The sequence below is a fragment of the Lissotriton vulgaris genome, chromosome 4_1 (genome assembly GCF_964263255.1).
Source record: "Lissotriton vulgaris chromosome 4_1, aLisVul1.2, whole genome shotgun sequence".
In the NCBI taxonomy this organism is placed as follows: Eukaryota; Metazoa; Chordata; class Amphibia; order Caudata; family Salamandridae; genus Lissotriton; species Lissotriton vulgaris.
In genome coordinates, this window is record NC_141691.1 from 668,092,011 (window position 1) to 668,110,325 (window position 18,315).

At 42.3% G+C, this 18,315-nt stretch overlaps 1 protein-coding gene across 1 annotated transcript in view; it reads right to left on the minus strand.

The window, feature by feature from the left end:
- The window catches only part of NAPG (NSF attachment protein gamma), a 161,914-nt gene that overhangs the window by 64,157 nt on the left and 79,442 nt on the right, over positions 1 to 18,315 (minus strand). Inside the window, exons 8-9 of the mRNA XM_086964936.1 lie at positions 10,754 to 10,824; positions 1,289 to 1,367 (exon numbers count right to left, since the gene is read on the minus strand). Of these exons, the coding sequence (XP_086821062.1) occupies positions 1,289 to 1,367; positions 10,754 to 10,824 (150 nt within the window). The remainder of the gene's footprint in view (positions 1 to 1,288; positions 1,368 to 10,753; positions 10,825 to 18,315) is intronic.

An 18,315-nucleotide genomic window follows, 5' to 3' on the forward strand; every position in this document is an offset into this window, starting at 1 on the left:
AGTGAAAGCTGCCTAAGAAAGGATTTCAGGGAAAAATACAATTTTAAGTGCTAGATTTCACTCCCTTTCAACTGGGCTATAATTCAGAGGCTCCTCTATGATGCACTCCATAATCTAAAACATTTCATCAATGGAAAAGGAAGTCAAACAGTCTTCTCAAATCTAACTCACTCATCATGTCTTCCACTGAGAGACAGAAAGACAGGCTTTTTCCTTCACTAAGATAAGGAAAGTTAGACATCATTTTGATGAAGGGTTGAAACCCATTTGGCCACAACAGCAGTAAAAGAAGCGACTGCATTACAATCAAAACTTGAATTGGCGTTACTAACTATAAACTGGAAAGATGTTACTTTTCACACACATCAGCCATGTCCAGACAAAGAGATCAACAAAAAGAACACTAGCCAGGGGGACGTGACACAATATGTGCTGGTTTTCCCCCGTGAGTGCAGTGAGATGATATACATTACGCGAGTTCCTTGCATGTCACAACCTGCAGCAGAGACTCAGAGTTGGCAGGTAAGAAAAGAATGTCTTCAGATTTCCGAAAATGCAAATGCGCTTCATTTGGACCCACCAGACCACTACATTACTTGGGGTGAATCTTCATGGACACCCAACTGACACACAAAAAGGACAACGAGATCTTAGAGATTCCTCTTGGTGGAAACATTTTCTAGGTTTAGTCCGCGGCATGAGGAAAGGGTTCCTATAACAACTCTGTGGGAGCAAGTATGCATTACAACCAACCTTTCTACGAAGCCTACTGTGCCAGTATGAGTTTCCACCGCTGTTTTAAATGCAGTCCATGAATTAGGATTTTAGTTCACATTTTTTTTAAAAAACATATGGAAAATAGGGCCCGATTTTGATCTTGGTGAAAAAGTTACTTTGTCACATCCGTGATGGATATCCCGTCTGCCGAAATATAAATTCCATAGGATATAATGAGATTTATATTTCGGTGGACGGGATATCCGTCACCACTGTTCAGGATGACTGCTCCACTACATGGGGATATAGGATTTTTTTGAAAAGGCAAACAAGTAGCTGCTCTGTACAGTAGGTTCATTACGTCTGTGCCAGAGCGATCACTCACTATCCAGACTGACCTAACACATATGTAACAGGGCATTTAATGTGATTGCCGGATAGACACGCATTGCATTACTCCATGACAAGATATGTTTCAACCACAAACACAACATATTAACTCAAAAACATAGGGTAATGTAAACCAAGCAAAGCCAAAAGGTCTACCCTGTATGCAAATTCTAGCTGTTACCTTAAAGCATGTTGGGTAGTTTTCTATTTCTTTATACATGCTTTTTTCCTTGTGGAGGGAAACCGCAGCTTCATCTAACCTGTTTTGAAAAATAAAAAAAACAGAATTACTAAAGGTACAACAAAAAGTTAATCTAAGTTGGCTACATGTCAGAGTAATATCATATAAAGCCTTAATAATGATTTCACAGAAGTCTGTAATGGAGTAGACCACAAAGAGTTGTAAACATATTTTATGCTACAAGAAAACCACGGCAGGGTGTCAAGATCGGTAAGAGGGTGAAATAGATCTTAAAAACGCTCTTGGTGCATACTGTCTAACCAATCTGGAAAAGGAATTCAGGGAAAATTATCATTTAAACTTCTATATTTCATTTCCCTAAATTCAGCTATTACTTGGCTTCTGCATTCATGTTAAACTTTGCCCTTCAATTTAGAACAATGATTATACGCAGCTAACTTCAATGTTTGAATGTCAAATATCTGCTAAATCATGTACACCTTGAATTTAGTGTTAAGACTCGTGGATCCAAAGTGCATATACAGAATTCTGTTGCTTCCCTGTGTTCTGTTTAATCTACTGTACATATATCTATTACGCAAAGCGCTTAGACCAGGGGCGGCTCCTCCATTAGAGCAGAGGAGCGTCACCCCACTGCTTTCTCGTAGTGCAAGAAGCAGAAACATAAAATGGTATTTTAAATACCACACTGCGAGAAAGCAGAAGGCAGGGTATGTCTGGTTGGGGGCGGGCGGGAGGGTATGCCTGGTTGGGGGAGGGAGGGCCGGAGGAGTGGCTTGCCTACTTTTGTGGGCCCTGACTGTTTGATCATCCCTCCAGTCATGCGCACTCTACATTTTCTCTAAGCAGCCTACATAGAGAAAATGGCCTCCCTACAGGCACCCCGCTGGGCGCTGTCCGCACCAATCACAACGCTGCCAATGCAGCGTTGTGATTAGCTTACAGGAGGGGAGGGAGCACGTCTGTTCCTGTTCAGGTGCAGGAAAACGCCAAATGCAGGACCCATCGCAGGAGCAGAGGCGGCGCGGGACCCGGTCGGGAAATTATTTTTTCCTTTTACCCCACCCCCCCTTACGTGGACCACCATGCCAACACCCCCTCCCCCAACTCCCCCCCCCCGGTATTGCGACCCACGACTGGCTTAGACACCTTATAATACGGGTTCGATAAACTATTTCAAAAACTAATAAAATCTGATTCAGTATGACAGAGGGAGGGAAACTCCGGAACAGTATCTTTGAAGAGCCCCCTTAACACAACCAATAATAACACTGTAGATGGAATTTCCTTATTGGAAATACTGGTGTAGAGTCAACGAAGTAGGGATTCTCGGGGTGTGGCCCAGCGAACTGCACTTACAAGTAGACAGGTTTTGGCTATATATTTTCAGTTAATTGCCTCCTCTCCCTCTGGAATTGCACACAAATCTACTCCTGTGACTGGCTGGAGCAAAGGTACTGTCTGTGGTAAAAGGAAGAGACTGTTTCCATATTAAATAGGTGTGTAGGAGACGATTTTCACAAAGGAAAAGATGTATGTTAATGCACATTTGAACATCATATATTTAGTCGTCAGAACTTTCCACCAAGGGCTAATTCTACTTGAAGTAGTTTGGCATACTGAATTACTCCTTGCAATCTACTACTGGAGTAGACTTCTAGATGCTCTGCGAATACCATAAAATGTAAAAAAATATATATAATAATAATAATGCTGTTAATGCTGTGGTATTAATGTCCGGTTTTCAAAAGGAGGAGCTTGCTGAATCGTGAGCAAGTTACTTTAGAAAGATTTAAATAATACAAGGATGTGAGTTGTGCCTATATATATGACAGGACATAGAACATTTAATGGGACTGTTCCTCTTTTCTGATCAACCAGAGAAGGCTGGCCTAGCTATTAGGTGTCGGAAAGACAAAAGATGTGCTGTGGGACAAGTTTCTGAAAGCATTGAGGGACCTACCTGTTCAGAATGGACAGAACAGCATGCATTTTAGCCAACCAGACTCATCACGAGCTGGGATAATTAAACGGTTTGATTTCAGATAAGTGTGAAATAACAGAGAGGAAGGGTAAGCCAGCAGACTGAGGGAATACCATGTTTTTAAAGATTTTAGCCAGTTAAGTGTCCAGTCACGGTTTTCCAATTTTAATATTACCCTTGCAAATAACTATTGATTAATATATTTTTTGTAGTTTGCACATAGGCAATAGCTTCATATCTGTGCACCTTTTGAAGCCACCTGTGTTAAAAAGGTTTACTAATATTATACACGAATCTAAGACTACACCATTAGAAAGAGAAAAAAAGCGCAGCTCCCCAAAACTTTTCTTAGGAGGTCATGCCCACTTCTAGCACAGGTCCATCCACTTTTACCACGAGCACTGCCTGCTGCCCGCATAAACACTACTCAAAGCCAGATTCCTGCCAGCATCTTCCCAAACACAGGGTCGAGGACTATCTCCCCAGAAAAACCTGTGATAAAAATAGCTCAGAGTGCACTTTATAGTGCAATTCACAATACTTTCCCCATCTCAAGATGTACGCATTTATAGCAATGAATGTCCACGGAAACTGTGACATTCGGTGTGATTGGCTGAAAGGCAAAGTTCTGTCAACTGTGAGCTCTGCGTATCAGACAGACTCTGCATTCTTAAATTACAGACAATACTTGTTTCAATTGGGTGGCAAGGGAGCCATGAGAATAAATGCAAGCCAGGTAAAGGGGTCCACTTGTCCTTGACGGAGTAGTAAACGACCCAGTGATAGCTTCCACTAGCACCAGGACCAATGTGCAAAAAGGGCCTCAGCACAGGGCACGGCCACAAAATGTGTCTCCCGCCTCACATTTTCACCAAGTGCATTGGGGTATATTGCTATCGGTAGAGAATCGTTATGAGAGGCTCTCTGTCCCCTGCTTGGATGCAAAGTTATTTGTCCGTTCCATAATTTCACCCCGCTGTTCATTTTTCCCAGGCTCGTTGGAAAGGTAGTTTTGCGTTCTCTACCGCCCGTTCCCCGCTGTATTCAGTATCTTGTATACGTCACCCCAAAGGTGATCGTAATGCAGATGAGATGAAGAGTACAACATTTTCCGACGACATAACTAGAAATGGCAGATTAACCAATACATCCTTGATAGTAGAGAACACCCCATCACTTTTTTGTATTCCTCACTTAAGACGGATGCATTTTTCACCCAGGACTAAATGTGCAAGTTTCACTGCTCATTTGTACAATACAATTAAAGGTGTGCACGAACCTTCTGCATATGATGTACTTATACAGGTAGCAAGTGCTCTGTAAACAATCACAACAACTTTTAGGTAGACCCCGTTGCTAATCATAGCGCCTACACTAAGGCAGGTTTGGCACGAGTACATTAAATAAAGGTGTTCCTTCTGTGTGAACTGGAAAACATCTTAAGAGTACATATAGGTAAGTGATACCATTTCACGTTGCTATTCACAGAGCCCACCCTATGGAGAGTTCGGTCCAATAAATAATGTTATGCTTTGTGTGTGCCACACATTTTAGGAGTCGATGCTGGTAAGTGATTAAACCATTTCAAACACAGTGGCTTTTAAATGTACAAAACTTGTCGAAAAGCTAATTTACATATTATGTAAATACAGAGAGCCCAGGCCATTTTACAGAACCGTTGGTGAAGTATGGATGTGAATTCCATTTCAGAATCCCAGGTACAACTAGACCTTCACCACTATTTTTAACATATTAACCCAGTTTCGATAGCTTGCACCTGTACACGATTAGGGCTTTAACACTTGGAGCTAGGTTTTGGCACTGCTGACACACATTGTCCCAAGTTGACACAGAATGGCAATACAATGTTCCTACAAGATGAGCTGATACATTACTGAAGGGGGAGGAGCGGGGGAGGGGGAGGGGGGGGGTAAAGTATGTGTCTTCTACAAACAAATGCAAATCCTCGCAGGCGTATAAGGCCGCTCAAGATTTTCCCATTCAATATGACAAAAGTACGAATTCCAAGAAAAGAAAAAAATACCTAGCTGTTTCCTACTCTTACATGGGTAATTCCCTAGTACATGGCCAACGAGGGGTTCATGGCATAATGCATGTCATCCGCATTCAGATTTTTAATATCACCCTGATTGGAGCCTACCCCTGCTAGACACTCAGGGATTCAGAATGTCGCTATGGGCATGATGCACCTATCGAGTTCGGGAAACGAGGATCCTCCGAACATTGCTCGGGAAAATTGTCATGAGTCATTCTAGATTCAGTGCAAAGGGACAAAAAGCCCGTTATCAAGGGCCATTGTGTGATGATCGCCAATGTCATCAAACAAAGGCTGTGAATACGGATATCCCGAGGCGTTGCCAATACTGAGACTAGATCAGGCTTTTTCGAATAAGACTTCGGACAATTCCTCATTGAACCACTAGATGGCAGATTATGCCAAAGGAATAACATTTAAAAAACTTTAACAGATTAATTCGGCAAAACAAGTAATCCTGCCAATGACTGTCAGGATAAGCACGGTAGGGAGATCAGAGGAGAATTACTCAAAATGTAGCTGATAAATGTTAATCATGAGGATACACCCATCATTTTAGAGGCGCACGGGAAGAAGGCTTGCAAGAACCCGCAGCCAGGGAGGCTGCTTATAAAATGTACTAATAACTAGTTAACGGGAACACCGGTTACGTTGACAGTTTTAAAGTAGAAAAAGGCATCGAGTTGGAAGCAGACCTTCGTAAATGTTTCAAGGAAGATCCCTGGAGGTCAAAATGCAAACGCAGGGTTAGAACGCGTTTAACATTCACTATATAACAGATCATAACAAAATAATTTACCATATAATATATGCTATGCCTCTAATACTGCCCTTATCCAAGCTCTTGTTGCCACCCAACAAGTGTACGAAAACCTTGCAAACATTACCCTGGTGAAACACAATTGTGCTTGAAGGTAAAGCTGGACAACGTAGTTATCCGGCACTTCTCATATAACAAAAGATCCTCGGATAAAGTGCGATATATTTCAAAGTACGGTGGGTAACAAACTACTAATTCCTGTTCGCTTCAGGCAAAAAGGATACACACATTTTCTAGGACTCGGAAAGTCTAAGTATTACTCTTCAAGTGCCATTACATTTCATCGAGTTTTAAACGGAAAGTGCATTCCATGACACAAGATGGACATCTTGTGGCCACAAAATATATTTCACTGTTTATAGGCTAAGCGGGTCATACTTGCGCAATAGAGAGTTCAAGCAATTCTAAACTGCTGACGGCAAAAAAAGGTGGTAAAAGTTTATTTCCTACTAGGTGACCAGACGTCCCCGTTTTCCCAGGACGGTCCCCGTTTTTGGAGAAGTGTCCCCGTGTCCCGACACTTTTCTCCAAGTGACTCAAATGTCCCCGTTTTCAAACAGTGTCCCAGGTAAACACAGAAATGTCCCTGTTTTTCATTGTTCTAGTTGAGCATGCGCACACATGCTCATTTTGCAAAGGCATTTGCTAGCCTGTGATGTTTTATTGATTTTTGGCAAATATATGCTATAGTCCTTAAAAGTGTAAATGTAATCAGAAGTAATAATGCTGTTGTGTAAAGGAGAGGGGTGCCAATAAAAGACCTTGGATTTGTTGTCTGTAATGCTTCATCTCGGTCTGTGGAGGGAGCTGTCGTTGTTGTCCCTTTTCTATGTCTATGACAGCTGTCAAATAATGCTACTTTTATGTCAAAGGTTACTGCAAACCGTAGTCCTACTTCTATGTCTATGACTGGTCCCCGTTTTTAGGTCGAGCAGACCTTACTCTCAATGCGTGAGCATTGAGAGTGTCTGCTTCAGACCTTTTGTAGCCCGTATGGGGAATGAGTTGGGAATGAGGACACCAATCTGTTACGAGCGTTTTTCCTCGCAGGAGCGCGAGTCTGATACCTGCGCATGCGCGGTGCAAGCCCTGGCTCTCACACAGACACAGGCAGCCCCCACCCCTCTGCATGCACGCACGCACACACACAGGCGCAAGCCCTCGCTCACACACAGACACAGGCAGCCCCCACCCCTCTGCATGCACGCACACACACACAGGCGCGCGCATGCACACACAGGCACACTATCCACTGCCTCGCATTCTCTCAATCACACACAGTCACGCATGCGCACACACATGCACACACACACACACACGCACGCACACACGCATACACACAGGCCTTCACATTAGCCCTGGCCCTCCCCTCCCCTCCCCTCCCACTCACCGGGCTCTTTCGGCGTGTTTCGTGTCTCCTCTGCAGCGCTGGTCGGAGTCGGCCGGCTTCACTGCTTCCTCGGCGGCGGCGGGCGGAACTTCCTGCTGGATTGCAGGCCCCGCCCCCGTCTCGGCCAAAAGTGCCTGACTTCCGGTTTACACGGAGCAGGGCTGCGGCGGTGATTTCGAATGCTCAATAAGTTATTGAATGTTTTTTTTTACTGCTTTTAACATAAAAATGCGGGCCAAGCCAATAAAATATAGTCTTGTGACTACCCTGCGCTTGTTTTTGCTGATGTTGTTGTGGTGGCGAAACTCCAGAGCAGTTTCAATACGTGTGTTCTGATTTCGCTTTGCTGCCCTTTGAGTGTGATATGTACGGTCAGGGGCATTTAGGAGAAGGCGTTGCGTACATCCTTTCGTTTGGTCTCAGCTAAACTACCCAAGGCCATTGTTTTTATGTGCCCGTGCACGAGCTTGCCGTTTGCTCAGGCATTTCTCCTCCCCCTAATTAGTCACCCCTGCTGTTGCTGCCCACGGCCGGCCGTACTTTGTCTCCCATTTCCCCCCCCCTCCCCACAGAAATTCCAAGAGCTTGTTAACGATGCTTTCTCTGCTGTAGCTATATACCAAGTGAGAAGTGGGCTGTTTCAGAATGTAGACACTTAAGTGGCTGGTTCTTGTTATCTTTGCCGAGGTCTGTCTGTATGGGAGTAACCCAATTTTCAATGACAGCCCGTGATTGCGGGAAGGAATCACACCAACCCCCACTTGTTAAAGAAGCGTGAGCGGTTATTCTGCACAAGAGAGGGTCTATTTCGAACATAAGACGAACTCGTCCTGCATTAAGGCACTGAACTAGGCGGGCATCTAGCTGGAGTCGTTTAAAAAAGCATGCGTCTGGCGTGGGGTCTGTGAGGTGAAAGGTCCGAGTGCTGAATTATGTTGACGTCGGAACCCACAGAGTTCCTGAGGGTTCAAGAACTACCATTGTCACCTTCAGACACAGCAAGGCCCCTCCCGTTAGGCAAGGCTGAAAGCAGGCTCACAGGCAGCATATTAATGAAGAGAGGCTTAATCCCAGAAGAAAACCAGCACAAGTACGCGACTCACCCTCACCCTCACCCCCCCCCTCTCCCCCACAACCCCTCACAACAACCCTCACCCCCACACCCCCTCAATCTCAAACCCCCTCACTCTCACCCCCCCACCCTCACACCCCCTCCCCCTCACACACCCTCACCCTCACCCCCCCTCACACCCCTACCTCCACACACCCTCACACCCCCTCACCCTCACCCCCACACACCCTCACCCTCACACCTGCTCACTCTCACATCCCCTCACCCTCACACACCCTCACACCCCCTCACCCACCCTCACCCTCCCTCACCCTCACACACCCTCACCCTCACATCCCCTCAGCCCCTCCCTCACACACCATCACACACACACCCTCACACCCCCATACCCCTCACCCTCACACACCCTCGCACACACTCACAACCCCTCACACCCCCACACCCCTCACCCTCACACCCCCCTCACCCTCACATCCCTTCACCCTCACACCCCCCTCACCCTCACATCCCTTCACCCTCACATCCCTTCACCCTCACATCCCTTCACCCTCACATCCCTTCACCCTCACATCCCCTCACACACCCACCCTCACCAGCATAGCATAACAAAACACAGCATAGCATAACAAAATACAGCATAGCATAGCATAACAAAACACAGCATAGCATAGCATAACAAAAACAAGCATAGGATAGCAAAACATAGCATAACAAAACAAAGCATAACAAAACAAAGCATAACAAAACAAAGCATAACAAAACAAAGCATAACAAAACAAAGCATAACAAAACATAGCAAAACACAACAAAGCATAGCATAACAAAACATAGCATAACATAACAAAACATCGCATAACAAAACAAAGCACAAAACATAATAAAGCGTAGCCAAACACAACAAAACATAGCATAGCCAAACAAAACAAAACATAGCATAGCATAACAAAACAAAACATAGCCTATCATAGCAAAACATAGCATATCATATCAAAACATAGCAAAGCATAACATAGCATAGCAAAACATAGCAAAACATAGCAAAACATAGCAAAACCTAGCATAGCATAGCAAAACATAGCATAACAAAACACAACATAGGATAGCAAAACAAAGCATAGAATAACAAAACAAAACATAGGATAGCAAAACAAAACATAGCATAGCATACAGCATCACTCAGCACCACCACAGCATCACTCAGGGGCACCACAACAGCACTATGCGCTACCACAGCATCACTGAACGCCACTGCATCACTTGTTCGCCATCACAACATCACTCAGCGCCACCACAGCATCAATCTGTGCAACCATTCAACAACTGGTTCAAATATTTTCTCTCAATGTTTCAAGCTTTATTACAAATGTAACAAAAAGATGTTAATATTTCACTTCTGTTCTTGGATTTTCGTCACAATAAAATACACTTAACATAATCTTCACAAAAGTTATTTACTAAAGTTTAAGCTATTGCCATTATAAATTACTATGACTTTTATTTAAGTATTAATTATTTTAAAAAATTAAAAGCCATTGTTATTTGTAATATCAATACATGCAAGTCACGTACATACAACACATATTGCATTACAAATGCTATAGGTGTCATATTTGCGAAAGTTAAAACTATTGGCTTTATAAATGACAAAGCTATAATTTCGCTATTTTCAAAAACAAAACATAAATAAAAAATGTGTCATTTACAATACCAATAGCTCAAACTTTCCTAATGCGAGACCTATTGCATTGCAAATGCTTGTTTGTTTTGAGAATCTGGTCACCCTATTTCCTACTGGACATCCTTTCTTCAAATCAAGGTCCGTTATGAAAATTTTCTTCTGAATTTTTAAATCTCCTAGATATGTGTGCACTTGCATTCTACACAGCGATGTTACATACACAATAGCCTCCCAGAAGTTAGTTAACGACAATTAATCTGAAAACATAAATAGGCCAGAAACAAAAAGATGGACTGCCGCTAGTGTGACACACAAAAAACACTAGTCTCGATCGAAACGCTCCTCTCCGTTACAGGTGAACTGAATTAACACAAGTCTTGGGCTAACCACGGGATGAATAATACATCTGTAACAAATAGTTCAGATAATTTTAATAAAATCTACCTGCGTGCTCTCACTAAGAGTCTTGAAGCTTTACCCAGCAGTTCCACCGCCTGTCGCAAGCGATCTTCATTCTGAAAGAGAAAACCGTGAAGTAAAATACATTTTTCAGGAGTCCTCCATTTGTTGCTGCATGTAAAATAATCAGTTCTAGAAGGCCGTTCGGGCACAGGATATTCAAGTATTGTTTGTAACAGACTTCTATCTGCGCCGTCTACTAGGGCAAGAATGTGGAGCAAAAATTAAATACGGAGGGGTGCGAGGTTAAGGGCGTGGGGGTTGGGACGAAGTGGGCCAGTGAACAGTAATACGGTGTAGTGGAAGTAAGGCTACAACGAGCAGTGGTACATATCGGGCTGGCCAGGAGAACGAGTAAGGTGTGGGCTATGATACAGGGGCGAATTCACATTACGACGAACAATCAACTGTGTGACTGTTCTGAAGCATCAAAAATAAAATTCAAACCAGGAAGTTTGAAAAGATCCCAGCTCCTCCGAAAAGTAGAAATTCTACAGGAAACAGCGTCCAAGGATGGAGACAGGGGCAGTGTACTCTGCACGTTCCATGAACTGATACGCAATTTTTATGATCAGACTTCAACATACATGAATTCTCATGCATACTATATTATTGCCATTTTGGAATATCCCCTCTCCTATTTTGGGGATCTAATTTTTGACTCCTTATCTGAATTAATTGAGGTTAACACATTGTTGAATTAGTTTTTCCTCAAACTTAACAGTTCATTTACGTAATACATCTTGCAGCAAATACCTCATGGTAGATGAAGGACAAGCTTTTTCAATGTATTATATTTTATTTAAAAAATTAACAATATATCTACTTAAATTCCACTGAAACCTTAACATTTGATTGAGGTTCTACCAGACTGTACCCTAGTGGCAAACCATTCAGGACTTAGAGCTTATTTTTCTTATTTATAACGGCATGGACATCCACGTAGAAATGCATATTTTTAGTGTTTCTCTCCATTGTTTTGCACGCCTGGTATTTTGACACATGCAGTAGAAGAGCACTTTAGACAAGGCATCAGCTACATGTCCTCTGCCTAGAATAGAATGTTTTATCCTAATCTTCCCACTTTCATTAGATAACTCCAATTGTGTATATACGTTTCACAAAGTTCCAATTTGGGGTGCAGAAGTGAAGAAAGTATTCTCTCCAATCACGAATAAAAAGCTACCATGGGCTCTTAGCCATGGTCCCCCCCCCCGATTGGGCTGCAGAGCCTCTTTTTCAAAATACATGAAATAAAAAAATTATAATTCACTAACCTCTATTGGATAAATAATTTAGACACCAAATTTGCAGCATAAAGATAACTCATACATTACATGGAAAATTAGGTTTCGATTATGTATATCAGTAATTTATGTTACACATAATACAAAAAAAAGCTTGCCTCAAAATCAGATGAGCGTGGGTTTGGCAAGAGGTATTTGCCAATCTTGGCTGACCTACTACTCACACCTTATATCCTTTTAACCCCTCCTTGGATGGGGAAGCCAGCAGTTGGTACACGAGGCAGCTCACAGCTGTAAGAGTATGAAGGAAGGATATCTACCGCCTCCTTCAAAAAAGTAGCACAATCTTTTCTACAGTGGAAGTTTTTACCCTAAGACAATATCCCTATGCCTATAGAAATGTAACCTTACTAACTACTCTTTATGATGCTTGATCATCTTATTGCTGACTACTTTTTTTAGATCAAGCGTTTTACTCTATTTCCATTCATTCATACATTCATACATGTGACTATTTTACAAGTCCAACGGATACCCTACTTCTCTTCATGTAAAGCGCTGTGATACCCTCTAGGATCATGTCCACGCTATATAAAACTTTATAAACAAATAAAATAAATAAGTTCAAAGACCCCTAGGTGACTTGCTCCACAAGCACCATGCAATTGTGAACCCGAGGAACCTTCCATAAACCGGTGGCGCTAAAGCAATCATGGAAGCAGGCACAGATGAGAGCTCAGCAGTGGTGATTTCCTTTGATTGTTGGTGGAAGTAAATGTGTCAGCCATTAGACAAGTTGACTGCAAGGCAAATGAAAAGAGGGGATTCAGGGCACGGAGTGTTTTTTCTTTGTAGTGAAAGGTAGCCCCTCTCTGGAACATGAACTAAGTCAATTTGCTCAAAGCCTTTGGTGGAGGAAGAGAGGTGAATTTAGTTTGATTCACCTTGGGCTTATCACCATTAACACAATAGTTTTATCATTTAAATTGCCATTCTTGACCCACTTCCAGCTGAGAGCTTTTTCTAGTCAAATACTTTCTTAAACTGCATTCGAGGATTTAAATCATCCCGAGAGGCACTTGTCGCAAGCTCTGTCTTTAATCTCCAAAGTTAAACACTGCTCTGAGGACTAGTGGTGCTAACCTCTTGCTGATTCCCCAAAGGAAAGAAGGGACCAGGTTCTGCCACAGAAGCCCGTCTGCCCAGTGGAATGGCCAATCAGACCGGAGAGTGCAGAATATCCTGCAAACAAAGGCTCTGTGGTGGCCTAGAAGGAAACCAGTGAGCCAGTTGTAACTGGGTAGGTTGCTTTCCAGAAAATACTCCCCAGTGCCTGGGGAGAGCAAAAGGAAGTTGCTGCTGTTGGAGCAGAACCGGTTCTGACCAAACATTTTGCTGTGGATCTGAAATACAGGAGTGGAGAGCCTTCCAGAATCTTGGAATGGCATCTTTGGAACCTAGACCGGAAGTCTGAAGACCTACTGAAATACAGAAATTAATACAAATCTTTTCCTAAAAGAGAAAACAAAAATATACAAGTAATCCCAGGAGGAATAGGAAAATGCCACTTGATAACTGTAGGAGGCGGACTCTTTATATGGTATAACAAAAAGAGGTACACCGTGCATAGAGTCCCGTTATTTCTTTACTAGTGAACAGGAGCTTAGTCTAGCAATCCAAAGGCGCACTTTTAGGGGGTAGTGTGGTCGAGTAGCCTTAGGCTTATCAGAGAGGATTTTTAGACATCTGCAAATACACACAATAGTCAATAAATGATGCACGCAACTCAATACGTAGACACACACCAATATCTAAAAATAACAAAAATCTTTATATATGTTTAGGCACCAGAATCAATACGACCAGTTAAGTACGTTTTTCAAGAGATATACTTTTGCATTTAAAAAGTTGACAGTGCCTTTTTTCAGAAGTGCCAATGTTATCCTGTTGGAGGAAAAACAAGTACGGCATTCAGCTACAGTACAGCGACTTACAAGACCTCTCTCCTGGACTTAATTAAGGTGAGTATGGGGCAAGGTCCAAGGCAGCACCAACAGGTCACCTCAGGAGGGCACTGGGGCAGCTGGGCGCAGAGGTACTTTTCATCGTTGAATGCCCAATGTTATTTTATGGGGTTCGGTCCAGTCGAAAGAGCCTCGAGGCTTGGACTGGGAAGCCAGTTGGTCTGAACCACAAGGGGGGGCTCATGTCTCACGATGCTTGGGAACACCTTTGGTCCTCTTCTCCACGGCTAGGGGCAACAGGTGGAAAGGTGTCCTCCGGTGTCAGATTTTCATCACCAGGAGCACTCGCGGTACCGGGGGCCTGCATTCAGAGGCTGCAGGCAGCGTCGGGAAGTACACAGGGAGCAAGTCCAAGGTAGGCTTTGTCAATGAAGGGACAGGGGACCACACTGCCACAGTTGACCCACTTCAGCTCGGTCTGGACAGCACAAGTGCAGTGGTGCATTCCGGTGTCAGGTTTTGGCTATCCGGAGTCCTCTCAGGTCTCCTTGGGTGCCTGCTGGGGGCAGGGAATCCGCTCCACTGGAGTTCCTGAGTGTTGGCAGAAGTGATGGCAGTCCTCACAGGCTTTTGGAGGCACAGCAGTTTGCAGGATGAGTCGACTTTGGCGCAACTGTTGGGAAAAACAGACAGGCCAGCAGGGTTGGCACCAAGTCAGTTGCTTCTTCCACAGTTCTTGCTATTCGCGGCTCTTCTGTCCTTCTTCTTTTGGTCAGCAGGATCTCCTGGTGCCAGGGCTCCCCCTAAATACTCAATTTAGGGGTGTTAGAAGAGTGTAGGGTAGTAGCCAAAGGGTCACTTACCCGGGGGGGTCACTACGCCCCATATATCACCACTTCCTGTGGGAAATTAGCATTACCCTATCCCAGAGATTGTAAATTTGCCATCACAAAGATAGACACTTCTAAAAAGTTGCAGCCACTTTAAGTAGCCCAGTTCAGGGGTAGTGCTCGCCTGAGGGTGGACACGCTGGTCTTGCTTAGCTAATTTTCCCACCTGTCCAGGTGCCAAAAAGCTCTCTACAAAGGGGATCGGTGTTCTCCCCTGCAAGAGAAGCCAGGTAGGAGACAGATTTTTGGGTTTTGAGGACGTTCAGTGATAATTCATATCAAGAATGTGGCCTCTCTCCAGAAAGCCTAATAATCCGATTTCCTACGATGACCAATGTTTTAACAGTGTACTCAGTTGTAGGTAACACTTTTCACTGAATATATCTTCTTTTGGTCCTGGAGAAGTATACTGACAAATCAGTCAGAATACCTGAAACAGGTATCGACCACTTAAAAAATAAAATAAATAAAGCCACTTAACTTGCGCTCACCAACTCGCCGATGAGGCGAGCACAAGGTAAGGGGTTTATTTATTTATTTTATTCTATTTTTGCTATCTAGTTGCATCTCGCCCCCTGCTTGGCCCTGGCCCCCCACAGTTTTACCTGCATCGGCTGTGCCTGCTTAATCTGCCTATATTTGTAGTTCTATATTGCAACTGCATATGGCTCGCATGTCAAAGCAGTAAGTCAGAAAAACTGAATCTGTGGGAGACCCCCAGGATGAAAAGTTTCTGAAAATGCAATCTGATGTTATTCAGGATGGTAAATTGTCTCTTTTTTGTTGCAGTTTTCATATAGCGCGGACTAGGCCCAAGGGCATTAGAGCACTTTACTTGAGTACCAGATTACATTACACTAGGTCAGATAATTTTTTTATAGGCACAGGAAGATTAGATGATTTGCCCACAATCGCAGGATGTTGAGCCAACACGGGGCTTGAGCCTGGTTTCCCAATTCCAAAGTCGAAGAGGTATGGTTTTTTGTCTTTATTTGTATTTTAAATTGATTGCTAGTTTTTGAAGTTTGAGGAATAATGCATTATTCTTCTTTAAAAACACATTTGCCCAAGCACCACTCACATAAAAAACTAAAAAGTCTGAAAATGAATTGCACATCAAGGATAATACTGCTGTGAGTGAAGACAGAGAAGGTATTCACGTAACTAAGTAAGTGATGCTGCTGCCACTGTGGTTAATTAAAAAGCAAATAAAGAATATTTCTAGAAACGTTGTATCATAATAAAAGCACTGCAGCTCAGATGTTGCATGTCACAGATTAGAGGTCTCTCAGCTATTCATACCACTCAGAAGGATTACACAAGTGTAAATACATTGCGATTATAAGAACATGTTACTTTCTTTTAATCACACTTCTTAGTCATAAGATCTTGGATATTCATAAAATAATAATGTTACTTCCTCGGTGTGAAATCCCGGAAAACGTTTGCCAAAACCTGTAAGTTAGGTAAGAAAACATCTGGAACACACACTTTACAATATGTTCTATTCATCCTTCAGGCCACCTGCACAGACAAAAACCTGCTCTTTGACTTGAAGGTTAGATACAGACTAAGCCATACCAAAGAGCACATCCCCAAGCAGCTGAACTCCACTCAATCTTGAAGCTTACACTGCACGTGCTAGCTATAGTACAGTCTCCATTTATAGAGGTCTGATCTGCTGGTACCTCTGGAGCAGGGATGGTTGTTATTAATTCAACAAAGATTCCTAAAATGCAGGATCAGGATTACAAAGGTCTAAGCCCTTTTTTCTAAGTCATGTAACCTTTGTTGAGTGTCATGAAAAGTTATGAGGAAGGGAAATTAAACAGAAAAGAAATGTAGCTGGAAATGAACAGCTTAACAAGATTAGATATGAATACGTGACCTCCTTGCACACCCATCTGTGAGCCAGAAGTTAGGTAATGGGTCTTCATATTTGTATGTACTTATCTCCAGGTTGCTGCTTTACAAATTTCTACGATCAGTGTATTTCTAAATAAATCTGCAGCAGTTCTCTTTTCTCTAGCCACACAAGCTCCAGGTTTACCATCCAGTGATATATTTGTTTTCTTAAACATAGCAAAATGCAGGATGCTATTCATCTTGACATACATTGCTTTGAATCAGCTATTCTGAATAAGTTCTCTTTATTATACCGGAACACTCTTTATATCTAATGTGTGCAATTACTTTTATGCTGGAGAATATGGATTAGGAAAAGCACTGCTGCTTTCATCATTATCATCAATCTTTATTTAAAAAAATAATATATATATATATATATATATATATATATATATATATATATATATATATATATATATATATATATATATATATATATATATACTGAAAAAAACATAGGTTTTAGACATGTTATAGTTGGGAATTAGCATTTAAAAACCTTAGAAATTCACTGAAAAAAACCATAGGTTTCAGGGCTGTTATAGTTAATTGGACATTTCACTCATACAAAACCATTGAAATTCCTCCGTTATAGTTCGTTCTGCTAACTATAACTTGCGCGCCCGCAATCCACTGCTGATGTCACATATTACATCATTCATGACATGGTCAGTGACATCACTGATGACATCACTCTATGGTTACGGTGTTGAACCTTCAACGCCGTGACCAAGACCTGCTGGTCGAAACGCGTAAGTGTAGTTGGAGCAGGCAATGCCCTAAAATAAATCTTTATAATGAACTCAATCTGGGAGACTGCAGCGTACATTGTTTTGGTGGTGGATACATTTCAGGGTGAGTCCGCCGCCGCGTGCACCAGCTGTGAGATAGTCGTCCCCGGACTGTTTTGTTGATTAAATATATATATCACCGGACTGTTTTGTCGACTAAATATATATATCACCGGACTGTTTTGTTGATGAAATATATATACATATACATATATATATATATATATATATATATATATAGTCAGTTACTAGCCCATTCAGGGCATTATAATTTCCAATTATTTCAATTAATTTATTTTCGTTGCACATTATTTCTGTTGCACGTCAATTTGGCTGCATTCTATATATATATATATATATATATATATATATATATATATATATATATATATATATATATATATATATATATATATATATATATATATATAATTATACATTGCCAGTAATTACAATAGCTGATGTATGCTATGTATGAACATTTACTTTACTGCTTTAAATTTTGCATGTTAAGTAATGGCCGACACCTTTGAAAGACATTGGAGCTTTGCATTTTTTCCTCTTCACCGCCGAGTAAGCAAATCATTGATTGCAACATTGTGTCATCGCGGCTTTCCTTAAGCGTCATCCAATCGCGGAAGCATTGCTTTTAGTGAGAGGTGCAAGCACGCATGAAGAATCGAAAAGCGGCGACTTAAACAACACGCGTTTAACGGTGAAAGGGCACTTACTAAACAAACTTGGCAG